General features: G+C 50.1%; 2 protein-coding genes across 3 annotated transcripts; one reads left to right on the plus strand and one right to left on the minus strand.

Moving 5' to 3' along the window:
- The first annotated feature begins 1,908 nt into the window (after positions 1–1,908).
- On the plus strand, positions 1,909–18,522 carry UBE2L6 (ubiquitin-conjugating enzyme E2L 6). Of its 2 annotated transcripts, none has more exons than XM_011998681.1 (4): positions 1,909–2,123; positions 9,357–9,452; positions 15,544–15,730; positions 17,666–18,522. In XM_011998681.1, exons 1-4 carry the CDS (start codon positions 2,100–2,102, stop codon positions 17,815–17,817), a joined length of 459 nt encoding a protein of 152 aa, XP_011854071.1. In that variant the 5' UTR covers positions 1,909–2,099; the 3' UTR covers positions 17,818–18,522. The 2 variants fall into 2 exon arrangements, with proteins under 2 accessions (XP_011854071.1, XP_011854070.1); XM_011998680.1 differs by having other exon boundaries at positions 2,042–2,694.
- Positions 18,523–19,504: 982 nt separating this feature from the next.
- Positions 19,505–27,535, minus strand: SMTNL1 (smoothelin-like 1). Its single transcript, XM_011998682.1, has 7 exons — positions 26,796–27,535; positions 26,416–26,548; positions 26,253–26,304; positions 24,125–24,280; positions 23,810–23,924; positions 23,515–23,666; positions 19,505–20,176 (listed from the first exon to the last, which is right to left on the minus strand). The coding sequence occupies exons 1-7, from the start codon at positions 27,531–27,533 to the stop codon at positions 20,032–20,034; spliced, it is 1,491 nt and encodes a 496-aa protein (XP_011854072.1). The 5' UTR covers positions 27,534–27,535; the 3' UTR covers positions 19,505–20,031.
- Positions 27,536–27,861: the final 326 nt, after the last annotated feature.

A 27,861-nucleotide genomic window follows, 5' to 3' on the forward strand; every position in this document is an offset into this window, starting at 1 on the left:
GCTAAATCCATGGCTGTGAATTCATCTCGGGATGCAGAGTTCCTGTAAGAAAAGAAAAGAAAAGAAAAGAAAAGAAGAAAAGAAAAGGAAAGAAAAGGAGAGCTAGGACGCGTGGACAGACGCTTTTGCTCCAGTTTCCATAAACACTGCCCCATTTGCTCATGCTGTTCCCTCCTGTTAGAACATCTTCATCCCACGCTCTTACTCTTGCTGACTCATCATGTTTCACAATACACTTGAATTTTTCTCTCTTCCAGGAAACCTCTGCCCTTCTCTGAAGAGGGAAAAAGTGACCCTCCTCATACTCCCAGAGTACCAGGTGATTCTCTACAGCATTATCATTAAAAATCAGGGGCTGCATTCTCTCCCTCTGTCCCAGTAGTCTGGGAGCTCCTCAGGGGTGAGGACTCCCCTTTCTCATCCTGGTGTTTCCTATTGGCAATGCCTGCCACTCAGTAGTAGGTGCTTGTTGACTGAGACTATTGATCACAGGCAGGTTTGAATGTCTTTGTTCCCTCATCTCTACCCCTGTTAAGGGATTACGGAGCGTCCTATTCATTTCGGGCATATAGAAGATGCTGTTAAAGTTTACTGAATTGAATGTAACAATCATTCTGCAAAATCTGAGCAGAGAAGTCATTAGGTTTCAAAATACTTAGATAAAAACATTAAGGTGGCTCACGCCTGTAATTCCAACACTTCGGGAGGCCGAGGCAGGCGGATTACTTGAAACCAGAAGCTCGAGACCCTGACTACTAAAAATACAAAAATGAGCCGGTCGTGGTGGCGCGCGCCTGTAAATCTCAGCTACTCAGGAGGCTGAGGCACGAGAACAGCTTGAACCGGGAGGCAGAGGTTGCAGTGAGCCGATATCGCCACTGAACTCCAGCCAGGGTGACAGCGAAACTCTGTCAGAAAAACAGGAAACAAAAAACCTGTGAGGTACTGAGACCACAAACCAGTGCTCAAAATATACCCATTTCCTTTCTTGTCTGGACTAAAGCGGGGTAGGGAAGGGTGAGAAGGAGGGGATCGGCCCTCCCAACAAGTCTCATCTTCCCCAGATGCTGCTCGGTGCTCAGGGGCTGCAAGTACTCTGTCTTTGCACAGAGGAGTGGGGACTCCAGCTGTGCATGGGGGCGCACACTAGGCCCATAGCTTGTAATGGACCAGATATAAAGTAAGGGAGGCGAAGCAGACGCTCTCTTGGAAAGGAGGCTCCTGAGTCCGTCTTGGGGCTTCCCCCAGCCAACTGTTTCCCAAATCAGTATACAGTAGGCGCTTGGTAAATACTAAGCCTAGTAAAGGACTGAATGATGGTAGACCGAACCCCCAAAGCAAAAGAGAAAGGGTCCAACAGCGCCTCCTTGAGGTGCTCTGCCCCAAGCCACTGGGAGAAACGTTGCAGCCCGCGCCGAACGCCGCACAGCATAAAGGATTCCCGACCGCCGGGCAGCGGTGCTCGGAGGGCACAGGTCTACGCCGTCCCTCACGCAGTTTCGGAGAAGGAGCGCTGGGCCCATGGAGGGAAGGCGGCAGGCTCGGCGGCTGCGGAAGCTCGCTGGGGCAGGGGCTCAGGGCGGAGGTCTGATGGTGGAGGCCACCGAGAACTGTCACGGAGCCGCGTCCGCACAGCGAGCATCCCTTATTCATTCAGGGCGAGTGTGTATTTGGGGCAGCGCGCGGGGGTGCTGACCAAGACCGGAGAGCTCCCGGCGCGGCCGCCGGCGGAGCGAAGGCTAGAACCCCTATGAGCGCCCCCCAGCGCCCCTGAGCGCTCCCTGCCGGTGCATGACGCCCCCAGCGGGAGGCAGGGATCAGCAGAGCCTCGCGCCCCGAGGCCCGCCCCCGTCTCCCCACAAGGGCCGTGAGTCCCGGGTCCGAGCCCTCCGCGCGGGGATCGGGCGGTTGCCCGGCGAGTTGTCCCTCGGCGGCCTTCTGGCCCCGCCGGCGCGGATGCAGGGAGGTCCACGCAGCGACCGCGGGAGGAGGGGTGGGCGGGGCTGCCGGGGGTGGGGCCCCCGGGGCGGGGCGCGCTGTGTCGCGTGTAGGTGCTCGGTCCTGCTGGAGGCCGCCAGTGGCACACACGCGGTCCCGAGATGGCGAGCATACGAGTGGCTAAGGTAACCGCGTATAGGATGACCCCTTTCTCTTGGCTCCCCTCGCCCCCCGCATTCCCTCCTCTCTCCATCCCCTCCGCGGCTCTCCGAGCACATTCATTTATTTGTCTGGGCATCAGAGCTGGCTGAATCCCTGTCCTTCCCGCGCTCTACTCAGAGGAGGACTGGCCTGCAAGAGTGGCCAGAGCTGGAGTTTTGGGGGTTTGGGGGCCTCCGCTTGAGCCGTTTGCGTAGTGAAGATGAGCTAGGTCCTCCAAAACTGGTTTCAATTTCGCTTTTCCTGCCTGAGACTTGTGATGATAACTGGGTGCATCTCCAGTGCAGGAAAGGTCCTTGGCATCTTGGTGCCAGGCATTCTGCTACTGCTGGTGGTGGGTTGTGAACACAGATGACCAGGATGAAGTCCTTGCCTTGGAATAAGCCCATGGCCCATCCCATAATTTGATGGGATTACTAGAGTCCTGAGAAACACGGAATGCTGATTAGAATTTGGGGCAAAGTTCCCTGGGTATTCTCTGGAGGAAAGATGCGGAGGTGGACCTGGAAGGCCTCCTGGAGTAGGTGGCTTGCATTCGTGAGTTATACAAGTGTTGAATGCCTACACGTGCTGGACCTGTTCTAGGAGGTGGGGGGTGGGGCGGGCAGAGATGAACACAAATCCGGCCCTTGTTGAATTTTATTCCTATCAGGGACACAATTTGAAATAACATCTGGAAGGATGCGGAGGGGGCAGTTCCCGCCAGAAGGTGGGGAAACCCAGGGTGTTTGGAGATGGATTAGGGAGGAAGGTGATCCTGGTGAAGTGAGTATGGCACCGCAAGTCTCTCAGAAGTGCGCCTTCCAGTCTGCAGGGTGGAGGGGCAGGCTCTAGGGGAGGAAGAGGGTGCCTGCTACCCACAGCCTCTGAGAAGAAAATGGCCTCAGACTGGGACGCCCAGAGCAGGCTTGGCCTAGATCCTAAATCTGGAGGTTGGCAGCAAAATGAGTCAGAGGGTCTTTCCAGCCAAGGGGAAGAGAGATGGGAGCCAGAATTTACTGCACTGGAACCATTACATGCCAAACAGTGTACATGGTTCTTTCATCTAATTCTCATAGCAGTTCTGTGAGATAAGTAATATATACCTGCATTTTACAAATGAGGAAATTGAGGCGCAGAGAAAACAACTTGCTTGTGCAGAGTCTTTCAGTAAGGAGCAATAGGACTGGACTACGAAGCCAGGTCCACAGGCCTCCAGCCTGCAGGCTCTTTCAATGGCCTTTCTACTTTCATTTTCTGTTCCGGTTAGTCAGGTGATTTCCTATTAGGCAGTAGGAAAGAACTGTGTGTTTTAAGTTGGGTTTCAACTTCCTCAGGCTTTGGGAAAGTTTTGGCAGAACTCACCCTAAATAGATAAAGTCCAAGTGTGCCCAGTTATAGTAAAGTCAGGGAAATGTTTATTCCAGTTCTTTTCTGGTCAGCCTTGGGCTTTGTTCTTGCCAAACAGTCACAGATGATAGAGAAACTCTTAGGAGTACAGGTGCTTCTAGTTTGGAATAAAGATAAATGAGGGCCCATTGACTCTGGGTGGGAGGCACCAGAAGCAGCTTATTGGTTGAACAGAGATGGAAGGTAGACTGAGAGGAGAGGGGCATGGGATGTGTTTATATTATATGTTGGGGGTGGGGAGAAGGCAGAGAAAGTTCAAATGGTCCCCAGTGTTAAAGGACCCCTCCTCAACTGTGGACTGGGTTTGGAGAGCTTCCGTTTCTCAACATCATCACTGCTGACATTTTGGGTCAGATAACTCTTATGTATCCGTTGTATGTTTTTAGATTTGAGGTTACTGCAAGGTTTATAAATAATATCTTATAACCCGTTATTTTAAACTAATGACAAGTTAACACTGATTGCATAAACAAACAGACAAGCAAAATGAAACCTAATAAAGGCCAGGTGTGGTGTCTCACTCCTGTAATATCAGCACTTTGAGAGGCTGAGGTTGGCGGATTGCTTGAGCCCAGGAGTTTTGAGACCAGCCTGGGTAGCATGGGCGGATTGCATGAGCCCAGGAGTTCTAGACCAGCTTGGGTAACACGGCCAAACTCCGTCTCTACAAAACGTACCAAAATTAGCTGGGGCATGGTAGCACACTGCTGTAGTCCCAGCTACTTGGGAGGCTGAGATGGCAGGATCACCTGAGCCCAGGAGGTTGAGGCTGCAGTGAGCTGTGATTGTGCCACTGGACTCCAGTCTGGGTGACAGAGTGAGACACTGTCTCAAAAAAACAAAAACAAAAACAAAAAAACAAAACAAAAACCTAATACAAACTGTACACTTTAACTTCGTCTTTCTGCTTTTTAACTTTTTCTTTCTTTCTTTCTGTCTTTCTGTCTGTCCTTCCTTCCTTCCTTCCTTCTTTCTTTCTCTCCTCTCTCTCCTTCTCTCTCTTTCTCTCTCTCCTCCTCTCTTTCTCTTTCTCTTTTCTCTCTTTCTTTCTCTCCCTCTCCTCTCCTCTCTTCTCTTTTCTTTTCTTCACAGAGTTTAGCTCTTGTTGCCCAGGCTGGAGTGCAATGGTGCAATCTTGGCTCACTGCAACCTCTGCCTCCCCAGTTCAAACAATTCTCCTACCTCAGCCTCCCGAGTAGCTGGGACTATAGGTGCCCGCCACCACGCCCAGCTACTTTTGTATTTTAGTAGCGATAGGGTTTCACCATGTTAGCCAGGCTGGTCTTGAACTCCTGACCTTAGGTGATCCACCGGCTTCAGCCTCCCAAAGTGCTGGGATTACAGGCGTAGCCACTGTGCCCAGCCCTAATCTGTTTTTCTGTGCACTTACTATAACCAGTGAGTTTTGTACCTTCAGATGATTTCTTTTCTTTTGTTTTTTCTTTCTTTCTTTCTTTTTTTTTTGAGACAGAGTTTCCCTCTTGTTGCCTAGGCTGGAGTGCAATAGTGTAATCTCGGCTCACCACAACCTCTGCCTCCCGGCTTCAAGTGATTCTCCTGCCTCAGCCTCCCGAGTAGCTGGGATTATAGGCATGCACCACCACGCCTCGCTAATTTTGTATTTTTAGTAGAGACGGGGTTTCGCCATGTTGTCCAGGCTGATCTTGAACTCCTGACCTCAGGTGGTCCACCCACCTCACCCTCCTAAAGTGCTGGGATTACAGACGTGAGCCACCGGGCCCGGCCCAGATGATTTTTTATTGCTCATTAATTTTTTTTTTTAATTTCGGATTGAAGAACTCCTTTTTAGCATTTCTTGTAGGACAGGTCTGGTGTTGATGACATCTCTCAGCTTTTGTTTGTCTGGGAAAGTCTTTATTTCTCCTTCATGTTTGACGGATATTTTCACTGGATACACTATTCTATGGTAGAAGTTTTTTCCCTCAGTCATATTTTATTTAAATATGTCGTACCACTCTCCCTTGGCCTGTAAGATTTCCACTGAAAAGTCTGCTGCCAGACATATTGGAACTCCATTGTGTGTTGTTTATTTTCTCTTGCTGCTGTTAGGACCCTTTCTTTATCCCTGACCTCTGGGAGATTGATTATTAAATGTCTTTGAGGTAGTCTTCTTTGGGTTAAGTCTGCTTGGTGTTCTATAACCTTCTCATATTTGGATATTGATATCTTTCTCTAGATTGGGGAAGTTCTCTGTTACTATCCGTTTCAATAAACTTTCTAGCCCTGTCTCTCTCCCTACCTCCTATTTAAGGCCAGTAACTCTTAGATTTGCCCTTTTGAGGCCCTTGTCTAGATCCTGCAGGCATACTTCATTCTTTGCTGCTTTTTCTTCTTTTTTTTTTTTTTGTGAGACGGAGTCTCGCTCTGTCACCCAGGCTGGAGTGCAGTGGAGTGATCTTGGCTCACTGCAAGCTCCACTTCCTGGGTTCACGCCATTCTCCTGCCTCAGCCTCCCGAGTAGCTGGGACTACAGGTGCACGCCACCACGCCCAGCTAATTTTTTTTTTTTTTTTTTTTTAGTAGAGATGGGGTTTCACCGTGTTAGCCAGGATGGTCTCGATCTCCTGACCTTGTGATCTGCCAACCTCGGCCTCCCAAAGTCTTTGTTTATTCTTTTATTCTTTTGCTTCATCTGACTGCATTTTCAAATACGCTGTCTTTAAACACTCTAATTCTTCTGCTTGATCAATTCTGCTATTAAAAGGCTCTGATGCATTTTAGTATGTTAATTACATTTTTTTCTTTTCTTTTTTTTTATTTTTTGAGACAGAGTTTCGCTCTTGTTGCCTAGATGAGAGTGCAATGGTGTGATCTCGGCTCACTGCAACCTCTGCCTCTCCAATTCTCCTGCCTCAGCCTCCCAAGTATCTGGGATTACAGGCATGCGCCACCATGCCCGGCTAATTTTTGTATTTTTAGTAGAAATGGGGGTTTCACCATGTTGGCCAGGCTGGTCTTGAACTCCTGACCTCAGGTGATCTGCCCGCCTCGGCCTCCCAAAGTGCTGGGATTACAGGCGTGAGCCACTGCACCCGGCCTCAATTGCATTTTTTGACTCCGGAATTTCTGCTTGATTCTTTTTAATTATTTCAATTTTTTTGTTAAATTTGTTGATGGGATTCTGAATTCCTTCTCCGTGGAGGAAATATTTAATTTCTTTGAGTTTGCTCTAAACAGCTATTTTGATTTCTGTGTCTGAAAGGTCACGTGTCTCTGTTTCTCTGGACTTGGCTCTTGTGCCTTATTTAGTTCGTTTGGTGAGGCTGTGTTTTCCTGGATCGTCTTGAAGCTTGTGGATGTTTGTTGGTGTCTGGGCACTGAGGAGTTAGGTATTTATTATAGTCTTTGCAGTCTGGGCTCGTTTGTACTCATCCTTCTTGGGAAGGCTTTCTAGGTATTCGAAGGGCTTGGCTGTTGTGATCTAATTTTTGGTCACTGCAGCCATGTCTACATTAGGGGGCACTCTAAGCTTAGTAACACCGTAGTTCTTGCAGACTCTTGGAGGGCACTACCTTGGTGGTTTTGGATAACATCAGGAAGAATTCTCTGGATTACCAGGTAGAGACTCTCATTTTCTTCCCTTACTTTCTCCCAAACAAATGGAGTCTTACTGAGCTCCCTGGAGCTGGGTGAGGTGTGACACAAGCGTCCCCATGGTCACTTAGAACTGGGACTGCACTAGGTCAGGCCTGAAGCCAACACAACACTGGGTTTTGCCCAAGGCCCGCTGTAATCACTACCTGGCTATGCCCTATGTTCGCTCAAGGCCCTAGGGCTCTACAATCAGCAGGTGGTGAAGCCAGTCAGGGTTTTTGTCCTTCCTTTTAGGGCAGCTAGCTCGCTGCTGGGCCCCAGACAGGTCCACAGTTACTGTCCACGGGCCAGGGCCTGCAGTCGGAAACCTTAGAAATTTACCTGGTGCTCTGTTCTACTGCAACTAAGCTGGCACCGAAACCACAGGACACAGTCCTTCCCACTCTTCCCTCTCCTTTCCCCAGATATGGGAGTCTCTCCCCTTGTCCACCACCACCATGGGTCTATGAGGAGTACTGTCAGGGTACTACTGCTGATGTTCGCCTAAGGCCCAAAGGCCCTTCAGTCAGCTTGTGATGAATGTGATCAGGCCTGAGACTCACCCTGCAGGTCAGCGGTCTCCCCTCTTGTTGGGCCTGATAATGCTTTGTTAGGATGTTTATCATCATCTCTGGCCTCTACCCACTCTCCCAATTTGTGCAAACAGAAAAATGTTCCCAGATATTACCAAATGTCGCTAGTTAGATAAAATTGCCGCTGGTTGAGAACCACTGGTTTGTACCAATTCATTGTTCCAGAGAAATGTGACCTGCCCTTGAGTGTCTTTTTATCTTCCCCAAGAAGAAAAGGCCTGTAGTCCCACAAGATGGACCCTAAAAGCGGGGCAGCATTCCTTTGTCAAATACATTTGAGAAGTACTGCACGCTGTGGGCCCACATCTTGGTCAATCACCGTACACAATAGCATATTAAAGGCTCAGGGAAGTTCTACAGTGAAGAAATCTCTTTAGCCTAGATTTCCCAAATGTACTTGACCTTGGAACGCTTTTCCTGTACTACCTATTAACCTTCTGCAGGACATACTGTACACATTTGCCCCATCTGGGCCCTCTACCCTGGTGCTTCTCCCCTTCTCTGCATGGATTCCTGCTCATTCTGCATGGCCCAGCTCACAGAGTGCATCCTCTGTGAAGCCTTCTTTCTCCCCTCTCATCTCCCTCCCTACTGTATATCCATACACATTCACATAATCACATCCATGTTTCGTCCATTACTCTACTGAAATTCTTGAGGACTGGGTCCTGTCTCAGTTACATGCCAGTAGAGAATGCTCAGTGATAGCAGTTGGGAGAATTCAAAAGGGATATTCAGGTGCTTGGGCCACAGTTCTGGGAAGGTGAGTCACTCCTTGCCCCCTTGTTTCCCTGCGTGGAGTTCTTCTCTGCTGTGGTCCTCTGGAGTCATTTCCTTTCTCCAGCCCTGATCTGGCAGAGTTTGAAGCGGTGGGGTCCTGTCTTTGCTGTAGATGCTCAGTAGATGCTTATGGAAGGAAGACAGGAAGAGAGGCAGGGAATTAGAACCTAGTGACTTTCTAGGAAGAAGGCTAGAGAGTAGAGGTTAAGTACCCTGCTTTCAAGAGAAAAGCCTCCTAAGAGCACTTACTCTCAAGTTTTAATATCTGGGAGAAGTGATCTATTTTTCCCTGCACTGAGTACCTAGGTGTACCAGAGTTGTGGTGAGGCCACAGTCAGAAAATTCACTTAAAGCACTGGCTGGGCGCAGTGGCCCACGCCTATAATCCCAGCACTTTGGGAGGCCGAGGCGGTGGATCATGAGGTCAGGAGATCGAGACCATCCTGGCTAACATGGTGAAACCCCGTCGCTACTAAAAATATAAAAAATTAGCCAGGCATGGTGGTGCGCGCCTGTAGTCCCAGCTACTCAGGAGGCTGAGGCAGGAGAATGGCGTGAACCTGGGAGGCGGAGGTTGCAGTGAGCCGAGATCGTGCCACTGCACTCCAGCCTCGGCGACAGAGCGAGACTCCATCTCAAAAAAAAAAAAAAAGAAAAAAGAAAAAGTTCCAACACTGTGCCTGATACATACTGAGTGCTCAGTAAATGCAGGCTCTGACTTTACCGGCTTCTGTCCCGAAGATGGCCAGTTTCGGACTTGGGACAACTTGCTGCTGGGACAGGGGGAGGGGGCTGAAATAGGGAGGACTAGGTCAACTGCCCACTCACTTGTGTCCCCTGCAGGAGCTGGAGGATCTTCAGAAGAAGCCTCCCCCGTACCTGCGGAACCTGTCCAGCAGTGATGCCAATGTCCTGGTGTGGCACGCTCTCCTCCTACCTGTGAGTATCCATGGGGACTGTGGCTTTGGATTGGGGACAGCTTAGGCCAGGGACATGGGCAGGGAGGGTTAGGACTAGGCAAGAATTTTCCCTGCCTTGGGATCCTTTTACTGGAGGTTATCATTGCTGGAGGGGTCCTCTCTCTGAACTGATTGCTTCTGAGATCCAGATACTTCTGAGGTTCATCTTCCGATAAAGATGCCAAAGGACTTTTGGACTTAGTAGGAGACCCCTTCCTTAAATCAGTAGCCACCAAGCCCACCACAGAACTTCAGGACACAAACAGCATCAGAAAGAAGAAGAAATAAAGATCTCTTGGACCTTTGTCAAGGGGTAGGGATAAACTTCCAGGCTCCCACCATTGGTCGAAGTTGCTCCCGTGAACTTAAATTGTATTTTGTTTTTCTTTAGTCTTATTTCAGAAAATTGTTACATATGAAAACACAAATGCTCATTTCTACTGTTCTTATTTTTCTCTGTTTATTATTTGGTATTTTTTTGATAAAGTCTCTCTGAAAGCAGTATTCCAAAATAGTTATCAGAGTGCAGATCTCTCTTTTTTTCATCCGATTATTAGTGACTAAAGATACTTTGAGAAATTAATCTACACTTTTCGTTACTTGGAAATAAAATTGAAGACATTGAACTTTTGGTTAGTCAAAGCTCTTTGGAATGTCAAGGGAATAATTCATCTTATTATTTAGGATTTGGACTTTTTTTTTTTTTTTTTTTGAGACAGAGTCTCACTGTGTCACCCAGGCTGGAGTGCAGTGGTACGATGTTGGTTCCCTGCAACTTCCACTTCCCGGGTTCAAGCGATTCTCCTGCCTCAGCCTCCTGAGTAGCTGCGACTACAGGCACGTGTCACTATGCCTGGCTAATTTTTGTATTTTTAGTGGAGACAGGGTTTTGCCATGTTGGCCAGGCTGGTCTCAAACTCCTGGCCTCAAGTGATCTGCCCACCTCGGCCTCCCAAAGTGCTGGGATTACAGGTGTGAGCCACCGCACCCAGCAGGGTTTACTTTTTATTGACAATGCAGTGGCCTAGGTTGTGTCATCTTCTCTTTAAACTAAACTGTAGTCCAGAAAAGTAGAGAAAGGCCTGAGTCAGGTCACCGTAGGAATCTGTCAAGTCCCTTGGGTTACTGTGTTGAAGCGATCCACTTACCTGGCTTAGAGTGAGCACACCTGTTCTAGACCTCAGGTGCCAGGAGAAGATGCTCAAAGGAGCTCCAGGAACTGATTATATCTCCAAGGAGACCAACTTTGAGATGATGAAAGTAAAGCGGGGGTGATAGGAAAACCTAGGAAAGGTCTCGTTTAGCAGAATACTATGAAATCAGAGGACCTCAATGGTTGGCAAGACCAAGGTGGTTAAGTGTGCCCCAGGAACTGGCCACAGACCTTCCACCCATATAGGTGTCCTGAAGAAACATGATACTTGAGAGGAATCCCAGAACTGGAGAACCAAAGCTTGATGTAAGTCATCAGCTAACCTGAAGGTTCCTGGTGAGGCCATAAAGGAGGGGATGGTTGACTGGCAGAGGAAGGAGAACCAAGAAAGGTCTTTTGGAATAGCAGAGAAATTCCTCCTCAAAGACTCGGCCTCAGTTTATGTGTTCACCAAAGTGGCCCCACTTGTCACATCTTGGTCATGGAAGGTTTCAGCTCAATGAGCCTTTTGAAGCTAATAGTAAGAATTCTCATTCCTTGAGAGTCTCCTGTGGACCAAGTGCTGTTTTAAGCACACGACATATGAGGTCATATTGAATCTTCTCAACCGTCCAATGAGGAAGGTTGTCTTCCTCTTAAAATTGCGGAGATAGAAACCAAGGAGGTTAAGTAACTGGTCTGTGGTCACTCAGAGTAAGGTAGCAGGAGTGGAATTCAGCAGACTCCAAGGTCTTCTCTTTTAACCACTCCATGAAAAACGAATAGTTTTCAAAATTTTTTAAAAAGTAGCAGGCTGGGCACGGTGACTCACACCTATAATCCCAGCACTTTGAGAGGCTGAGGTGGGTGGATCACCAGGGGTCAGAAGTTTGAGACCAGCCTGGCCAACATGGCTAAACCTTGTCTCTAGTAAAAATACAAAAATTAGCTGGGCATGGTTGTGGGCACCTATAATCCCAGCTACTCAGGAGGCTGAGGCATGAGAATCTCTTGAACCTGGGAGGCGGAGGTTGCAGTGACCTGAGAATGGGCCATCGCACTCCAGCCTGGATGACAAGAGTGAAACTCTGTCTCAAAAAAGCAACAACAAAAAGTAGCAAAATACTTTATTTAACCTAGAACTTAGAAGGTAGTAGGACTTTCTCAATTGACTGTAAGATACAGTATGGAATCCTCTGGTCCAACTTCTTCATTTTACAAACACGGAAACTTATCCTCAGAGAAAGCTTAGTCACACAGCAAGCCTGAGGCAGAGCTGGGACAGGTCCCCAGAGCTCTCAGCTCCATGACTCTGCTACCTCCTTCCTCTATTAAGACCTACAAAGCCCAGAAAGAAGCCCTTTCAGGCAGGACACACTGATACCCCTGTCTTAGTCCATTTGTGTTGCTGTAAAGGAATACCTAAGGCTGCATAATATATAGAGAAAGGTTTATTTGGGTCAAGCTTCTGCAGGCTGTACAAGAAGCATGGCGCCAGGTGCAGTGACTCATCCCAAAATCCCAGCACTTTGGGAGGCCGAGGCAGGTGGATCACCTGAGGCCAGGAGTTCAAGACCAGCCTGACCAACATGGAGAAACCCCGTCTCTACTAAAAATACAAAATTAGCCGGTCATGGTGGTGCATGCCTGTAATCCCACCTAGTTAGGAGGCTGAGGCTGGAGAATCGCTTGCACCCGGAGGCAGAAGTTGCGGTGAGCTGAGATCATGCCATTGCACTCCAGCCTGGGCAACGAGAGTGAAACTCCATCTCAAAAAAAAAAAAAAAAAAGAAGCATGGCACCAGCATCTGCTTCTGGTGAGGCCTCAGGAAGCTTCCACTCATGGTGGAAGGCAAATGGGAGCCACATATACAGATCACATGGCAAGAGTGAGAGAGAGAGAGAGAGAGAGAGAGAGAGAGAGAGAGAGAGAGAGAGCAGGTGCCAGGATCTTCTAAACAACCAGCTTTTTCAGTAAGTAATAGAGTAAGAACTCTCTTATTACTGTGAGGATGGCACTGAGCCATTCATGAGGGATCTGCCCCCAGGACCCATACACCTCCTACTAGGCCCCACCTCCAACACTGGAGATCACTCTGGAGTGCAGACTGAGACTCAAACTGCAACCTCTGCCTCCCAGGTTCAAGCAATTCTCATGCCTCAGCCTCCTGAGCAGCTGGGACTACAGGCGCACGCTACCACACCCAGCTACTTTTTTGTATTTTAGTGGAGACGGGATTTCATCATGTTGCCCAGGCTGATCTCGAACTCCTGAGCCCAGGCAATCCACCTGCCTCAGCTTCCCAAAGTGCTAGGATTACAGGCATGAGCCACCACCGTGCCGGTCTTGGGGATAAAATTTCAACCTGAGATTTGAGGAGACAAACATCCAACCACAGCACCCTCCCATCCTGCTCTGAGGCCTCAGCCATAGGCCTTCTCTGACTGATAGGCCCAGCCTTTTCTTCTTGAGACCATAAAAGGTGAGATATTTTCTCTTTATCTTCCTACTCTTTTATACTCTATCTTTTTTTTTTTTTGAGATGGAGTTTTGTTCTTATTGCCCAGGCTGGAGTGCAGGGCTGTGATCTCTGCTCACAACGTCGGCCTCCCAGGTTCAACTTCCACTTCTCGGTTCCTGCCTCCACCTCCCTGTGTAGCAGGTATTATAGGCACACGCCACCATGTGCAGCTAATTTTGTATTTTTAGTAGAGACAGGGTTTCTCCATGTTGGTCAGGCTGGTCTCGAACTCCCGACCTCAGGTGATCCACCCACCTTGCACTCCCAAAGTGCTGGGATTACAGGCATGAGCCACCGCGCCCGGCCTAGTTACTCCATCTCTCATCTCAGTGCGCTCGAGGTCACCATGATTTCTGTTTTGCCTATTAAGGAGGAGGAGCTCTGAAAATCTTGACTCTCTGCTGAACCACATATGCCATTCTTGCTATCTTTGCTCTGTCTTTTCAATAACAAAGGCTCTGAAAAGATTTGGTAATTTGGAACCAACCGAAGGCCCCTTTGTTCTGCACTGGGGTCACCCCGGTTCTGGGGTTTCTCCCTCCTAGGGCTGTGAGTAGTCATCTTGTGTAAAGGTGTAGGGTTGACAGTGCCGGGTTCCCATCCCTGCAAGGCTGCTGTGGTCCTAGGTGAGTTACTTACATACACTGAACTTGAGTTTTCTCCTCTGTAAATAGAGACGCTAATAATTGTGAGTTTTTGTACCTATTGTAGTAACTGACACATATGTAGTACTTGCCATGTGCCAGGCGCTGTTCTAAATCCTTGGCATAAATTAAATCATCTCATCCTCACATATGCCTTATGAAGAAGTTTATTATTATTGTCATATGGAAGCATGGAGAGGTGAAGTTACTTGCTCAAGATCACATTGCTAGTGAGTGTCAGAGCCGAGTCACACCCAGGCATGGTGGCTCTGGAGTCTGTGTGACCCGCATACTCTGTTGCCCAGGCTAATGCATGTCAAGTCCTTAGCACAGGACAGCACAGATAGGCGCTCAGAAAAGTGTTCAGGTCGCTCAAAGTCTAGAGGGTCTTCTCTTGGCCCCTTGCAGCTCCCAACCCCTCGGTCACTCCAGCCCCTGAGTTTGTTTGTGTTTAATTATGGTAAAATACATATAACACAATTTACTATCTTAACCGTTTTTAAGGATACAGTTCAGTGTCATTAAATAGGATTACAGCTGGGCATGGTGGCTCATGCCTGTCATTCCAGCACTTTGGGAGGCCAAGGTGGAAGGATCGCTTGAGGCCAGGAGTTCAAGACCAGCCCTGGCAACATAGTGAGACCCTATCAAAAAATTTTAAAAATTATCCAGGCTTAGTGGTGGGCTCCTGTAGTACCAGCTACCCAGGAGGCTGAGGTGGGAGGATCACTGGAGCCCAGAAGTTTGAGATTACAGTGAGCAATGATAATGCCACTGCACTCCAGCCTGGATGACAGAGCGAGACCCTGCTTCAGGAAACAAACAAACAACCATGGTTGCACAACCATCACCACCGTTCATCTCTAGAACTTTTTGTCCACCTGTACTGAAACTCTGTACCCCTTCAGTAACTCCCCATTCCTTTCTTTCCCCAGCACCTGGTGACCACTTTACTATTTCGTTTCTATGAATTTGACTATTCTAGGTGCTGTACTTCAGTGGTATCTTGCAATATCTGTCCTTTTTTGTCTAGCTTATTTCACTTAGCATAGTGTCTTCAAGGTTCATCCAGAGTGTAGCATGTATCAGAATTTCTTTCCTTTTAAGGCTAAATAATACTCCATTGTGTGTATATGCCACGTTTTGTTGATTGATCCACTTGGTTTGCTTTCACCTTTTGGCTGCTAGAAACATTGGTATACAAATACCTGTTTGCTTTCAGTTCTTTGGGTATCTACCCAGAAGTAGAACTGCTGGATCATATGGTAATTCAGTGTCTAATCTTTGGAGAAATGGCCATACTGTTTTCCACTGCAGCTGCACCTTTGTATTTTCCTAAGTTCCTGAGTTCTTAGGATTTCCTCATTTTCTCCATTTCCTCACCCCCATTCTAATGTTCTAAGAAAGGATGTTCCATCCTTTTCTTCCATAATCTCAGAAATCCATGAAAGCTGAGATGGTCCTTGGAGCTCATCTAGTCCGTCTTTATCCACTTTACAAATGAGGAAACTGAGGCCTAGAGGTGGGAAGTGGCTCAACCGTGGTCACTAGCAAAAGCCTGGATCAGACTTCTCTGCCTCCCAGGCCAGTGCCCTTTGGTGATTTCACATTTTCACTAATCCATGACTCAGTTGTCAAATGAATGCAGGTGCTGTGCGTATCCTGGCTCATGTGTCCCCCTGGGAGTGAAGCAGAGGATGCCTAGGACCCTGGGATGGGGGCAGGAAGGGAAGAAAATCAGACCGGAGCTTGACCCCTTTTCTCTCTGCACAGGACCAACCTCCCTACCACCTCAAAGCCTTCAACCTGTGCATCAGCTTCCCGCCTGAGTATCCGTTCAGGCCTCCCACGATCAAATTCACAACCAAGATCTACCACCCCAACGTGGACGAGAGCGGATATGTTTGCCTGCCCATCATCAGCAGTGAGAACTGGAAGCCTTGCACCAAGACTTGCCAAGGTGGGGCTGGGCTTTGCCCGGAGGAGGGACTGATACTGGGTAGAGATTACTGGAAGGGGGTTTCACAGACTTATTCTGAGCTTGAAAAGCCCCGAAGAGAGGAGGTGAAAATTGTGAGTCTTGGCTGAACTTACTGTGAGATAGAAGGGATGCTTCCTGGACAGACTGACCTCCTCCTGCCTCTGTTCCTGTACCTGTGCAGTTGTGACAGAGGAACATTGCTGTGGTTCATGAGAGAGGCAGCTTGGCTGTAGAGGGAAGGGCTCGGGATAAGAAAGCCCGCTGTTCCCTCTGTGGACTTTGGGCAAGTTTTCGTTCCTTTCTGGGACTCGGTGTCCTAAATGACAGTGGAGGGAACTGGCCTCATAATGAGAATAGCTGTCACTTGACTGAGCACTTTCAGCGCTATGCTGAGAACATCACATGCGGACTTCATTTTCATTTCCTCCACCACCCCGTGAGGTAGTGTTGTCCTTAGCCTTGTTGAATAGACCCGGACATTTGAGGCATGTGAGAGGCGAAGTGGTTGCCTAAGGTCATACAGATGGCAAACGGCAGCACTTGGCTGAGTCGCGAGCCACATGTGACTGTTGCAACTGAGGAACTCAGTTCTTTTCCTTTTTTAAGACAGAGTCTCGCTCTGTCGCCTAGGCCAGGGTGCAGTGGTGCAATCTCGGCTCACTGCGACCTCTGCCTCCCGGGTTCAGGCGATTCTCTGGCCTCAGCTTCTCGAGTAGCTGGAATTACAGGCGTGTGCCACCACATCCAGCTAATTTTGTGTTTTTAGTAGAGAGGGATTTTGCCATGTTAGCCAGGCTGGTCTCGAACTCCTGACCTCAGGCGATCCGCCTATCTTGGCCTCCCAGAGTGCTGGGATTACAGGTGTGAGTCACTGCGCCTGGCTGAAACTCAATTCTTAATGGTACTTAATTTTAATTTTTTTTTTCTTTTTTTTTGAGACACGGTCTGTCTCTATTGCCCAGGCAGTTAGTTCAATGGTGCGATCTTGGCTCACTGCAACCTCTACCTCCTGGGCTCAAGCCATCCTCCCACCTCAGCCTCCCAAGTAACTGGGACTACAGGAGCATGCCACTACACCTGGCTCATTTTTGTATGTTTTGTAGAGACCAGGTTTTGCTATGTTGCCCAGGCTGGTCTCAAACTCATGAGTTCAAGCCATCCACCCATCTTGGCCTCCCAAAGTGCTGCGACCACAGGTGTGAACCACCGTGCCCAGCCTGATTTTGATTCATTTAAATTTAGATGCCTGCCTGTGGCTAATGGTTACCATATTGAACAACGCAGCTCTAGAGCCTGTGACTGAGTCAGTGTGCAATCCTCTACCTGGACCACCTCAGGAGTTTTTAACTCAGGAAACAAAAGTCCTTTGCTTGGTGGGAGTGGGAGCAGGGAGAGGAGTGGTCCTTGGATGAGCTTCAAGGAGTCTGGGAACTATCTGTTTTGCACGTGGAGTGTGCGTCTGTCTCAGGAGATGGGCTGCTACCTTTACCAGGTTCCCAAAGGCATCTGTGAAAGATGAAGAGCCAGGGGGCCATGGTGGTTTTCAGTCTTTAGCCTTAGACCCCTTTTGCCCAAGGAAAAGTTTATTTGGACTATCAATATAATGGAGGAAAACAGAGTAGTTTTTGTTGAAATGGGGATAAGACCCAGAAACCTCACTTATTTCAGTGGCTCCCATGATGAAGAGCTTCTCTGAAGCCATGGAATGTAGTTGTTTGAAAACCACTGATGTCATCAGTCAAGGTCTTGGGTGTCACCAACCAAGAATGAGCGGGGTGTTTGATCTGGTCATAGAGTCATCCTGAGAGATGGAACCTTTCCTCCAAGGAGTGGGTGTGGAGTGTCAAGGCATTGGGAGTGGGCAGCCGTGACCCCCTTCCCTCTGCCCTGATGTCCTGGCCTGTCTCTCCCCAGTCCTGGAGGCCCTGAATGTGCTGGTGAATAGACCGAACATCAGGGAGCCCCTGCGGGTGGACCTCGCTGACCTGCTGACAGAGAATCCGGAGCTGTTCAGAAAGAATGCTGAAGAGTTCACCCTCCAATATGGAGTGGACCGGCCCTCCTAACTCGTGTTCTGATCCTCTGTGCACTGGATCCTTGGCATGGTGGACGGACACACCTCATGGACTGAGGCCAGAGCCCCCTATGGCCCATTCCCCACTCATTTTTTCTTTCTTAGGTTGTTAGTCATTCGTTTGTGTGTGGAGGGGGTAGAGGGAAGGGAGCTGTGAGTGTGTGTGTTGTGTGTGGACTCCCTCCCGGGTTCACCTGGCCACAGGTACACCCTTCCCACAGCCTTTGCATCCCCCAGAGCCAAGGGAGTTTAAGTTTGCAGAGTTACAGGCCAGTTCTCCAGCTCTCCATCTTAGAGACACAGGTCATCTCGCCGGCCTGCTTGCAGGAAATGAGCCCAGCAGCCAACTCGAATCCCCCTAGGGCTCAGGCACTGAGGGCCTGGGGACAGTGGAGCGTATGGGTGGGAGACATATGGAGGGTACCCTATTTACACCTGAGTCAGCAAAGCCACTGATGGGAATCTACAGATTTAGGTGCTAAACCGTTTATTTTCCACGGATGAGTCACAATCTGAAAAATCAAACTTCCATCCTGAAAATCTGTATGTTTCAAAACCACTTGCCATCCTGTTAGATTGCCAGTTCCTGGGACCAGGCCTCAGACTGTGAAGTGTGTGTCCTCCAGCATCCAGTCCAGGGGGAGCCACAGAAACCATGTTCTTGCTTAAGCCATTAAAGTCAGAGATGAATTCTGGAGTGCAGCTGAGTCTTTGATGAGGCGATGGGGTAGTTTCATCAGGACCAGAGAGGACTAGGGATTTAAGCATAAATTTCTGACCTTGCTTCCCCTGGATGTTCCCCAAACATCAAAAGGAATGTTGGCTATGGAAAAATAGGCCATCCTTGGACAGAGGTGCTTTCAGAAGGTACACAGGGATGACGTCCCCATTTTATTTTTTTTATTTGAGAGAGAGTCTCACTCCGTCACCCAGGCTAGAGTGCAGCAGTGTGATCTCGGCTCACTGCAACCTCCGCCTCCTGAATTCAAGCGATTCTCCTGCCTCAGTCTCTTGAGCAGCTGGGATTACAGATGCCCGCCACCACGACTGGCTAATTTTTGTAATTTTAGTAAAGATGGGGTTTCACCATATTGGCCAGGCTGGTCTCGAACTCCTGACCTCAGGTGATCCACCTGTCTTGGCCTCCCAAAGTGCTGGGATTACAGGTGTGAACCACCACGCCCAGCCAACATCCCCATTTTAAAGATGAGGCAATTGAGGCACAGAGCACTTCAGTGGATTGCTGGGGTCCACTCTGCCAATCCACACCCCTGCAGGTGAGCCAGGGTTGTGGCTGGGATGTGTTTTGTTTTCTGTAGTTTTCATGAGCTGCTTTTATCAGCACATATGCCCCAAATGGCTGATAAAACCAGACTGGATAGTTAGCAGGAAATTGTAATCAGCTCAGGGGTTTGTATCTCATGAGCAATGGAAAAGCAAAAACAAGCCAAAACTTCAGCCAGATAGAGGGATTAACTTAACCCAGAGGAAGAACTTTCTGGTTGCAATTGTTGTAAGCTCCTGGAATACTGCTGGCTTTTCAGAGACAGAATATGGGGTGATTTGAGTCAAGGAAGTCAACCAGATCCCACTTGTTTCTAGAGGGTCTTCTCCAGCTCTTGCCCTGGATTGCCCTTACCTGAGAAGCGTGGAAAGAGGGGAATATAACCAGAAGAAGTGCCACCAGAGTCAAAATGTAAGTTTGTTTTTTATTTTTGGCGACCACTTACTGAACACTTGAGTGGCAGGACTGGGCAAAGCTTTTTGCCCTTTTCATTATCTCATTTGACTCTCGCAACACCTTCATAAGGTTGCAACTTCCATTATCCCCTTTCAGCCTGTAAACTGAGGCCCAGAGAGGTTAACTGTATGGCCCAGTGTCACACAGCTGGTTAGTGGTGAGACCCAGGCCATTGTCCTTTCCCAGACACCTTGCATAGTTGTTGATACCTCAGCAGGTGAGGAAACCCCTGTGTCCAGAGTTTATCATCCCAGAGTGCAGACGTTCCTGGGCCAAGTATGGAGCGGGCACTGAGGGGCCAGAGAGGATTTTACAAAAGTACTTTTAATGCGGTTAAAACCAACGCCACATGCCCTTGCCTGAGCCCCTGGCTCTGGTGCCTCCATCGAGCAGAAGGGAGCCCCCAGGCCACAGCTGGTGAGCTGGGCACCCTGCCCATCTCTGCCCACAGAGCCAGTCACCTCCTCATTTCTTCTTGGTCTTCACCAGTCCTTTCTGCACGAGGCTGCGGTATAGTTCCTGGATGTAGGTGTAGACGCACTTGGAGTCGGGCACAGCCAACCGCACCATGTCATCCACGTCCAGCAGCTGAGCACAGTCAGCCAGTTTCCTAAGGAATGGGGTAGAATGAGGAGCAGAAGGTCAAAGGTGAAGGATATGGGAGCTAAGGGGATGGGTGCGGGCAGCCCAGCAACGATGAAGCTCATAGGATGGGCTGGGATGTTGGAGCTGGGAGATCATCTAAGCCAATCATCCCATTATATAGATGAGATAACTGAGGCCACAGCAGTTAAGACAAACCCAGGCCAGGTGCTGTGGCTTCCTTTAGCTGTGATCCTCCTATAGGTAGGTCACAGGATGTAGACAGGTAACGCCAAAGCCAACCCCAGTGAATACTTCAATAATGAGTTTGAGGCCAGGCACAGTGGCTCACACCTGTAATCCCAGCACTTTGGGAGGCCAGTGCGGGAGGATCCCTTGAGCTCAGTAGTTCGAGACCAGCCTGGACAACCTAGTGAGACCTTTTTGGAGAATGGGAGCTTCTCAAAAAAATAAAACAAAAATTAAAATAATAGAAGACTCAAACCCAGCTGGGTCTGATTCCAAAGCCCACATTTTCATTGCGCTTCTTGTCCTCACCTGGGAGCAGGACCCTCTGGTGTCTAGTTCTACATTAACCCACCACTTTCACATGCGTGTGTATCTGTCCTCTGGAACCGGGGAACTTCTGTTAGGCCAGGCCCCTCAGGAAGAACTTAAAGGGGCCGGGCGCGGGGGCTCATGCCTGTAATCCCAGCACTTTGGGAGGCTAAAGCAGGTGGATCACCTGAGGTCAGGAGTTCAAGACCAGCCTGGCCAACATGGCGAAATTCCATCTCTACAAAAAATAAAAAAATTAGCTGGGCATGGTGGCGGGCACCTGTAATCCCAGCTACTTGGGAGGCTGAGGCATGAGAATCACTCAAACCCAGGAGGCGGAGGTTGCAGTGAGCTGAGATCACACCACTGCACTCTAGCCTAGGTGACAGAGTAACACTGTTTCAAAAAAGAAAAAAAAAAAAGATAAAGGACAGAAACCAAATCCTAGCCAGAGTCCTGACTTGCAGCTGCAGCATCTCCAGGAGCATCATTCATTCATTTTCCATGTATTTATCAGGAGCGTATTATGTGCCAGGCCCTCTTCCAGGCTCTGGGAATTCATCAGTGAATAAAACCAAAGCTTCCACACTGTCATGGCATGGACATTCTTGTGGCGGGAGACAGCAAGCAACACACAAAGTAGGTGGTACATCAGATGGTGAGAGGTGCTCAGGAGGAAAATAAGGCAGGAAGGGACACGGGGTATCTCTTATGTTGGAGGAGATCTGGTATTTTTTATTTATTTTTAATGTATTTATTTATTTTTCAGATGGAGTCTTGCTCTGTTGCCCAGGCTGGAGTGCAGTGGGGAGATTTCGGCTCACTGCAACCTCTGCTTCCTGGGTTCAAGTGATTCTCCTGCCTCAGCCTCCCAAGTAGCTGGGATTACAGGTGTGTGCCACCATGCCCGGCAAATTTTTGTATTTTTAGTAGAGACAAGGTTTCACCATGTTGGCCAGGCTGATCTCAAACTCCTGACCTCAAGTGATCCACACGCCTTGGCCTCCTGAAGTGCTGGGATTACAGGTGTGAGCCACCGCACCCAGCTGTGGTATTTTTTAATAGGGTGCTCAGGGTAGGCCTCTTAGAGTAAGTCATATGCACATCTGGGGAAGGGAGTCCAGGCAAAGGAAACAGCAGGTGCAGGGGCCCCGAGGCAGGAATGCTTGGTGTGTTTCAGGAGCTGCTGGCACTTGGCAACAAGTCCTCTTTTTCTAACTTCGCAGCTGCCCTTTGGGGCTCTGTGACACCACTGGCTTTGCTGAGTCCGATAATCTGAGATAATCAGTGTTGAGGCCTCACGCCAATCTCATGCTTTATCAGACGCTTCCCCTTGGACGTTCTCATAGACTCCTTCCCTCCATCCTCAGCCAGCAGAAGAGGAAGCGGAGACTCAGAGTGTTTCGGTGGTTTGCCCAAGGCCAAAGTGAGCAACACAACCCCGGGGGCCTGTCTGACACCTCTGGCATCCTTACTCTGAAGCTGGGTCTCAGCAGTCACTGCCTACCAAAGCCAGCCATAGGTGCTGGCATAGGAGAAACCAGGGCCCCAGTGGAAATCCTCCCTTGGGGCTGAGACTGCAGGACCAAAATCCACGCTGGACTGGGAGCCGTGGGAAGGACACACACTGGAGGATTTTGGAGAATGGGACAAACTCCCTGCAGCCAATGCAGTGGCCCATGGTTGTGGGTTCGGATGCTGTCCCTCTGTGTGGGAGAGGCAAAACCTTCATTTCCACTGAGCCGGGGGAGTGGGTGGGGAAGGGCTCCGCCACTGGGGGCTTCAGCATTGGCCACTCCCTCCCCTCATCCCCGGACTCCATGGGAATCGGAGGAGAGTTCTGGAACAGGCAGTGGGGTGTGATGGCTGTGGCAGACACTGTTTCCTCTTCACACTGAATCTTTACAGCAAGCCCTGTGATGTGGGGCCTCTAGAGAGGCTAAGAGAGCTGGCCAGAGTCACAGAGCTGGGGAGGAGGAGGCGGGATTCAAACCCAGGTACCTCCGCTTCTATTCTCCTCCCTCCTTCTCCACACATCCCCACGACCTCCTGGGCTTTCAGCTGCCTGATGCCTCCTGTCGGCCTGTCATTGTCATCTGATGACTCCTCCCACCTTCCAGCGGCTCTGCCTGGCTCAGAACCAGAGTCCAGGCAGCTGCAGGAGCAGGACAGTGGTTCACAGCCCGCGGTTCAGGAGCACTTGGTCAGAGCAGAGCTGCCTGCCCTTTTGATATTCACTTAGAGTTGTAAATCCATACTGTGAGTTTCCCTTTCATTTTTTAAAATTGTAGTTTTTTTGTTTTGTTTTGTTTTGTTTTGTTTTGTTTTGAGACAAGGTCTTGCTCTGTCACCCAAGCTAGAGTGCAGTGACTCAATCATGGCTCACTGCAGCCTTGACTTCCTGAGCCCAAGTGATCCTCCCATCTCAGCCTCCCGAGCAGCTGGGACCACAGGTATCCACCACCATGCCCAGCTAATTCTTTGATTTTTTGTAGAGATGGGGGTCTCGCTATGTTGCCCCGGCTGGTCTTGAACTCCTGGCCTCAAGCGATTCTCCTGCCTCGGCCTCCCAAAGTGCTGGGATTATACAAGTAAGCCACTGCGCTTGACCCAAGCAGAGATTTTTGTCTGTTTCACCCACTGCTGTATCCCCAGAGCCTGAAACAGTGCCTGGCCCTCAAAAAGTGTCTGTTGGGTATATGAATGTGTGGCACCAGCATCAGTGTAACTGCCCACTACTCAACCCCTGTGAATCCAGTCCTCGCCTAGGATCCCATCCAGCTCTGCCAGCCCATGGCTGAGGCTTACTCGGCTGTGGAGAAGGCCAGGGTGAAGTTGTGCCGGCGCTTCGTGGGGTCCAGCTCTGCGTAGTCAAAGGCGTCAGGGAAGAACTTGTGGATGAGGGCACAGAAGGCCATGCCACTGCTCCAGCTGGAGGAGAAGTTCTGGATGTCCACGTGCTGTGGCAGGCAGGGCACAGGGGAGGCCTCAGTGAGCCTCAGCCAGATGGCCTGGACTTGGCCCCCTTCCCACCCTTCCGCCCTTTGGGGTTTGCACCTCCCTGGACCCCTGCCTCACCCATGCAGCTCTGTCCCATGCCCACCTCGTATTTTTTTGTCATGGCTCGGCACCACTCCAAGAGCATGTTCTTGACACCACCAATGGCTGCCCCAGCTGCCTTAGTGTTCCGGAACAGGGCTGTAGGGCCGGACGCTGCCCTGTGAGGGGAGAGGGGTGCAAGGCCAAGCCAGAGAGGCAGGAGGCCATGAAGGGCCCTACTGGGAGGATCCCCAGCCCTCAGGTGTCATTCCTCCTGCCTTGGTCTGGGCTCTTCTCACAGCCCCTGAGGCCACCCGCCCACCAACCCAGGGCTCCTACGTACGGGAAAACCCAGCTCAGCCCCTGGCCCATGTCCTACCCGCCAAACTTGTCCACGATGGCTTTGCGGTTCTGTGCTCGGGGCCCCCGGGGCCGAGCCGGGGCTGATACCCTGCCCTCTGGTGCCTTCTCCTTCTTCTCCCCTGAGGGAGGGGACTCAGGGGGACTCTGGGGCACATCGCTGGGTGAAGACTCACTATATGGAGAAGTCCAAAGAAGCATGAGAGAGGCTGGGACCAGCACTGTAGGACACAGGGAGGGGGCTGTGGGGCTGGAGGGTGGGCAGCACTGCAGTCTAAAGGGGTGTGTGCAGTTGTTACACACATTTTTTCTGTGCCCAGCACTGGAAGGACATTGAGAAGGAATCATGAGTCTCGGTCTAACCTGGAGGAGTATGTGGTCTGGTGAGGACATGTGGGTAGAGCTAGGACACCTCTGAGGTCTGACCGGAGTTTGGAACCTGGCTTTGCTTTTTTTTTTTTTCTTTTGAGACAGAGCTTTGCTCTTGTCGCCCAGGCTGGAGTGCAGTGGCATGGTCTTGGCTCACTGCTGCAACCTCCGCCTCCCAGATTCAAGCAATTCTCCTGCCTCAGCCTCCCAAGTAGCTGGTATTACAGGCGCCCGCCACCACACCCAGCTAATTTTTGTATTATTAGTAGAGATGGGATTGCGCCATGTTGGCCAGGCTGGTCTCGAACTCCTGACCTCAGGTGATCTGCCCACCTCAACCTCCTAAAGTACTGGGATTACAGGTGAGAGCCACTGCACTCGGCACAGCTTTGCCTCTTATTTGCTGTGTGATCTTGGGACTGTCACATCGTTTGAGCCTTAGCTTCCTCATCTGTAAAATGAGGATAAGAATACCTACCCGTCCTATGTAAGAAGGTGAATGTAAAGCATCCAGCGGTGCCTGCTCAGTGACTATTCACTGGTCATCTTTCCCTAAGAAAGGGACAAGGAGGCCGGGCGCGGTGGCTCATGCCTGTAATCCCAGCACTTTGAGAGGCCAAGGTGGGTGGATCACCTGAGGTCAGGAGTTCAAAACCAACCTGGCCAACATGGTGAAACCCCGCCTCTAGTAAAAATACAAAAATTAGCCGGGCGTGGTGGCACGCGCATGTAATCCCAGCTACTCGGGACGCTGAGGCAGGAGAATTGCTTGAACCCGAGAGGCAGAGTTTGCAGTGAGCCAAGATCGCGCCATTGCACTCCAGCCTGGGTGACAGAACAAGACTCCATCTCAAAAAAAAAAAAAAAAAAAAAAAGGGAGGACAAGGAGGCAGATTTCAGCTCCATATAATTCCTCTAATGACTGAAGTTGTGCAATGGCAAGCATAAGCCTCTTATTTTATCCAGCACCAGCCACAGACCAGTCATTGGGCTAAAGTGCTTTGCACTTGTTACTCATTGAAGCCTGAGAATAATCCTACGAGGTAGATACAATTGGTACGCCCACTTCACAGATAAGAAGAGGTTCAGTGATGTGGCCAAGGTCACACAGCTGGTATATGGCAGAACCATTGTCTCAACTCAGGCTTTCTGATCATGCTTTTTGGGTGACTGGCACCATGGAAACATGTTCAGCTGAAAGATAAGGAGCTCCTGTGAAGTGTCAGGGATGCTGCAGGGCAGACTTCAGCCATGACATGGGAAGTGGACCAGGTATCCTTCGTGTTCCTTTCTGCCTCTGGTTTTTTTGTTTTTTTTTTTTTAGATTATCTTGCTTTGTCACCCAGGCTGGAGTGCAATGGCATAATCTCGGCTCACTGCAACCTCCGCCTCCCGGGTTCAAGTAGTTATCCTGCCTCAGCCTTCCAAGTAGATGGGATTACAGGCACCCAACACCATGCTCAGCTAATTTTTGTATTTTTTGTAGAGACAGGGTTTTGCCATGTTGGCCAGGCTGGTCTCGAACTCCTGACCTCAGGTGATCTGCCCACCTCGGCCTCCAAAAGTGCCAGGATTACAGGCATGAGCCACTGTGCCCCGCTATGCCCCTGGCTTCTTTGGTTTCCTGGGCTCTGCCCTGGGATAGGAAGCTGAATGCCAGGAATCCTGGAATATCTTGAAATCAGGTGCTGGGGGAGCCCAGACTGAGGTGATGGTGGATGCTGAGGGAAGCAGGAGGTAGGGGGAATTGGAGCTGGAGCCCCAGAGTTTGACATTACCTGGCTGAAGGACTGGTCTCTCCAGAAGCTACGGAGTCTGGACCCAACCCATCTGGAGGAGAGGGAAAGGAGGGAGGGAAGCTGGGGCTATCCATGACATGTTCCTTGCTCCCTCCCGCAGGTGGCCCCTGCAGGATCCTGTGGGCTCTGGGTTCTCACTCACCTGTGCTGAGGTTGTGCCCCTCCCCCGTGGGGCTCTCAGGCCACTCCTCTGGGGAGCTGGGAAGCACCCCTGCCCCTCCCTCTGGCTCTTTTTCCACGTCCTGCTCCTGCTCTTCACTGGGACTGCCTGGCTCCTGGAATGAGCATGATCTGTGTGAGCTCATGGTCACACAGCACCTGCTCTGGCTTCGAGGACTTCAGAAAGATCTGAAAGGCAGTCTGGGACTACGGTGCTGCACCCCTTGTCCCCCCTCCCCCACCCTGGGCTCTGGAAATCATCGGGAGGAAGACCAGACTTTGCCAACGGACTAAAGCAGAGGGGCCTTGTTTCCGGGAGCAGGAGATGACAGAGCCTCCTTCCCCCTTTCCCGCCTCACTCACTGCCTCCTCCGCCTCCTCCACCTCCTCCTTTGCATCAGCCTCCTTTGTTGTATCATGTTTGGCCTCCTCTTTCCCATCGGACTCCTTGGGTTCAGCCTTAGCCTCATCCTCCACAACAGCCTTCTTCTGTGATTCAGCCTTGGCCTCTTCGTCAGTGGCCTTCTCCTTGGGTTCAGTGCTGCGCTTCTCCCTCTGGCCTGTCTCCTTCTGAGAGGCTGTCTTGGCCTCCTCCTCCTCAACAGTTGCCTTAGGTTCAGGCTTCTCTCTGTCATTGGCATCGGCTTTCTGCCCAGATTCAGGTTTGGCCTCTTTCTCCTCCGCCTTCTGCTTCTCAGAGGCCAGCATGCTCTCCTCCTTTTCCTCAGCCTCCTTGGGTTCAGATTTGGTCTCTTCTTTCCTGCCAGTCATCTCCTGAGAAGCCGCAGTGGTCTCTTCCTTCTCACCATCCTCCTCTTTAAGTTCAGCCTCAGCGTCCTTTTTCCCACCAGCCTCCCCCTGAGATTCCAGCTTGACCTCATCTAATCCATTTGCTTCCCCCTGGAGTTCCACTGAAATGCCATCCTCGGCTGGTGGCTTTTCCTGCTTTCCTGCCTCGGCAGGAGGCCCCTCATTGATGGCCTTTCCAGCTGTGCCTTTGGTCTCCTCTGCAGGGGCTCCACCTTCTGACATCTCAGGGTTGTCTGCAACTGGGGAGACGGTGGTCCCATCCTCAGAGGGCTTCCCTTCCTTCTGCTCCATCTCTGGAAAGAGAAGACAAGCAGACCTTGTCATGCCCCATCCCAGCATGAGGTGAAGACCCCATCCTCAGAGAGCTCTGGTCTGGGAGTCAGGAAGTCCGTGGTTCAGTCTTGGCTCCTACTTGGACATGAGACCCAGGCATGAAGGACAGAGAAGTGCTTCCCCAAAGCTGGGATGGTTGGGCTACATTGACATGATATTAGACGGTGTTCACCTGATGCCCCTCTGTAGGTTCTGGCTTTGGCTTTAAAGAACATTGAATCACATAATGCCTTTTCAGTCATGTTGTCTCTTTTTGATTAAGCCACTGAGCTGGTCACAATTTTAT

Source organism: Mandrillus leucophaeus, unplaced genomic scaffold, assembly GCF_000951045.1.
Source record: "Mandrillus leucophaeus isolate KB7577 unplaced genomic scaffold, Mleu.le_1.0 Scaffold578, whole genome shotgun sequence".
Lineage (NCBI taxonomy): Eukaryota > Metazoa > Chordata > Mammalia > Primates > Cercopithecidae > Mandrillus > Mandrillus leucophaeus.

Coding starts and splice junctions, on each gene's coding strand:
- SMTNL1 (XM_011998682.1), bottom strand. CDS start 27,533: ATGGAGCAGAAGGAAGGGAAGCCCTCTGAGGATGGGACCACCGTCTCC. Junction 24,281..26,252: donor GAGACCAGTCCTTCAGCCAG/GTAATGTCAAAC, acceptor TTCTCCATATAG/TGAGTCTTCACCCAGCGATG. Junction 20,177..23,514: donor CTGGCCTTCTCCACAGCCGA/GTAAGCCTCAGC, acceptor CCCATTCCTTAG/GAAACTGGCTGACTGTGCTC.
- UBE2L6 (XM_011998680.1), top strand. CDS start 2,596: ATGCTGATTAGAATTTGGGGCAAAGTTCCCTGGGTATTCTCTGGAGGA. Junction 2,695..9,356: donor GGAGTAGGTGGCTTGCATTC/GTGAGTTATACA, acceptor TGTCCCCTGCAG/GAGCTGGAGGATCTTCAGAA. Junction 9,453..15,543: donor GGCACGCTCTCCTCCTACCT/GTGAGTATCCAT, acceptor CTCTCTGCACAG/GACCAACCTCCCTACCACCT.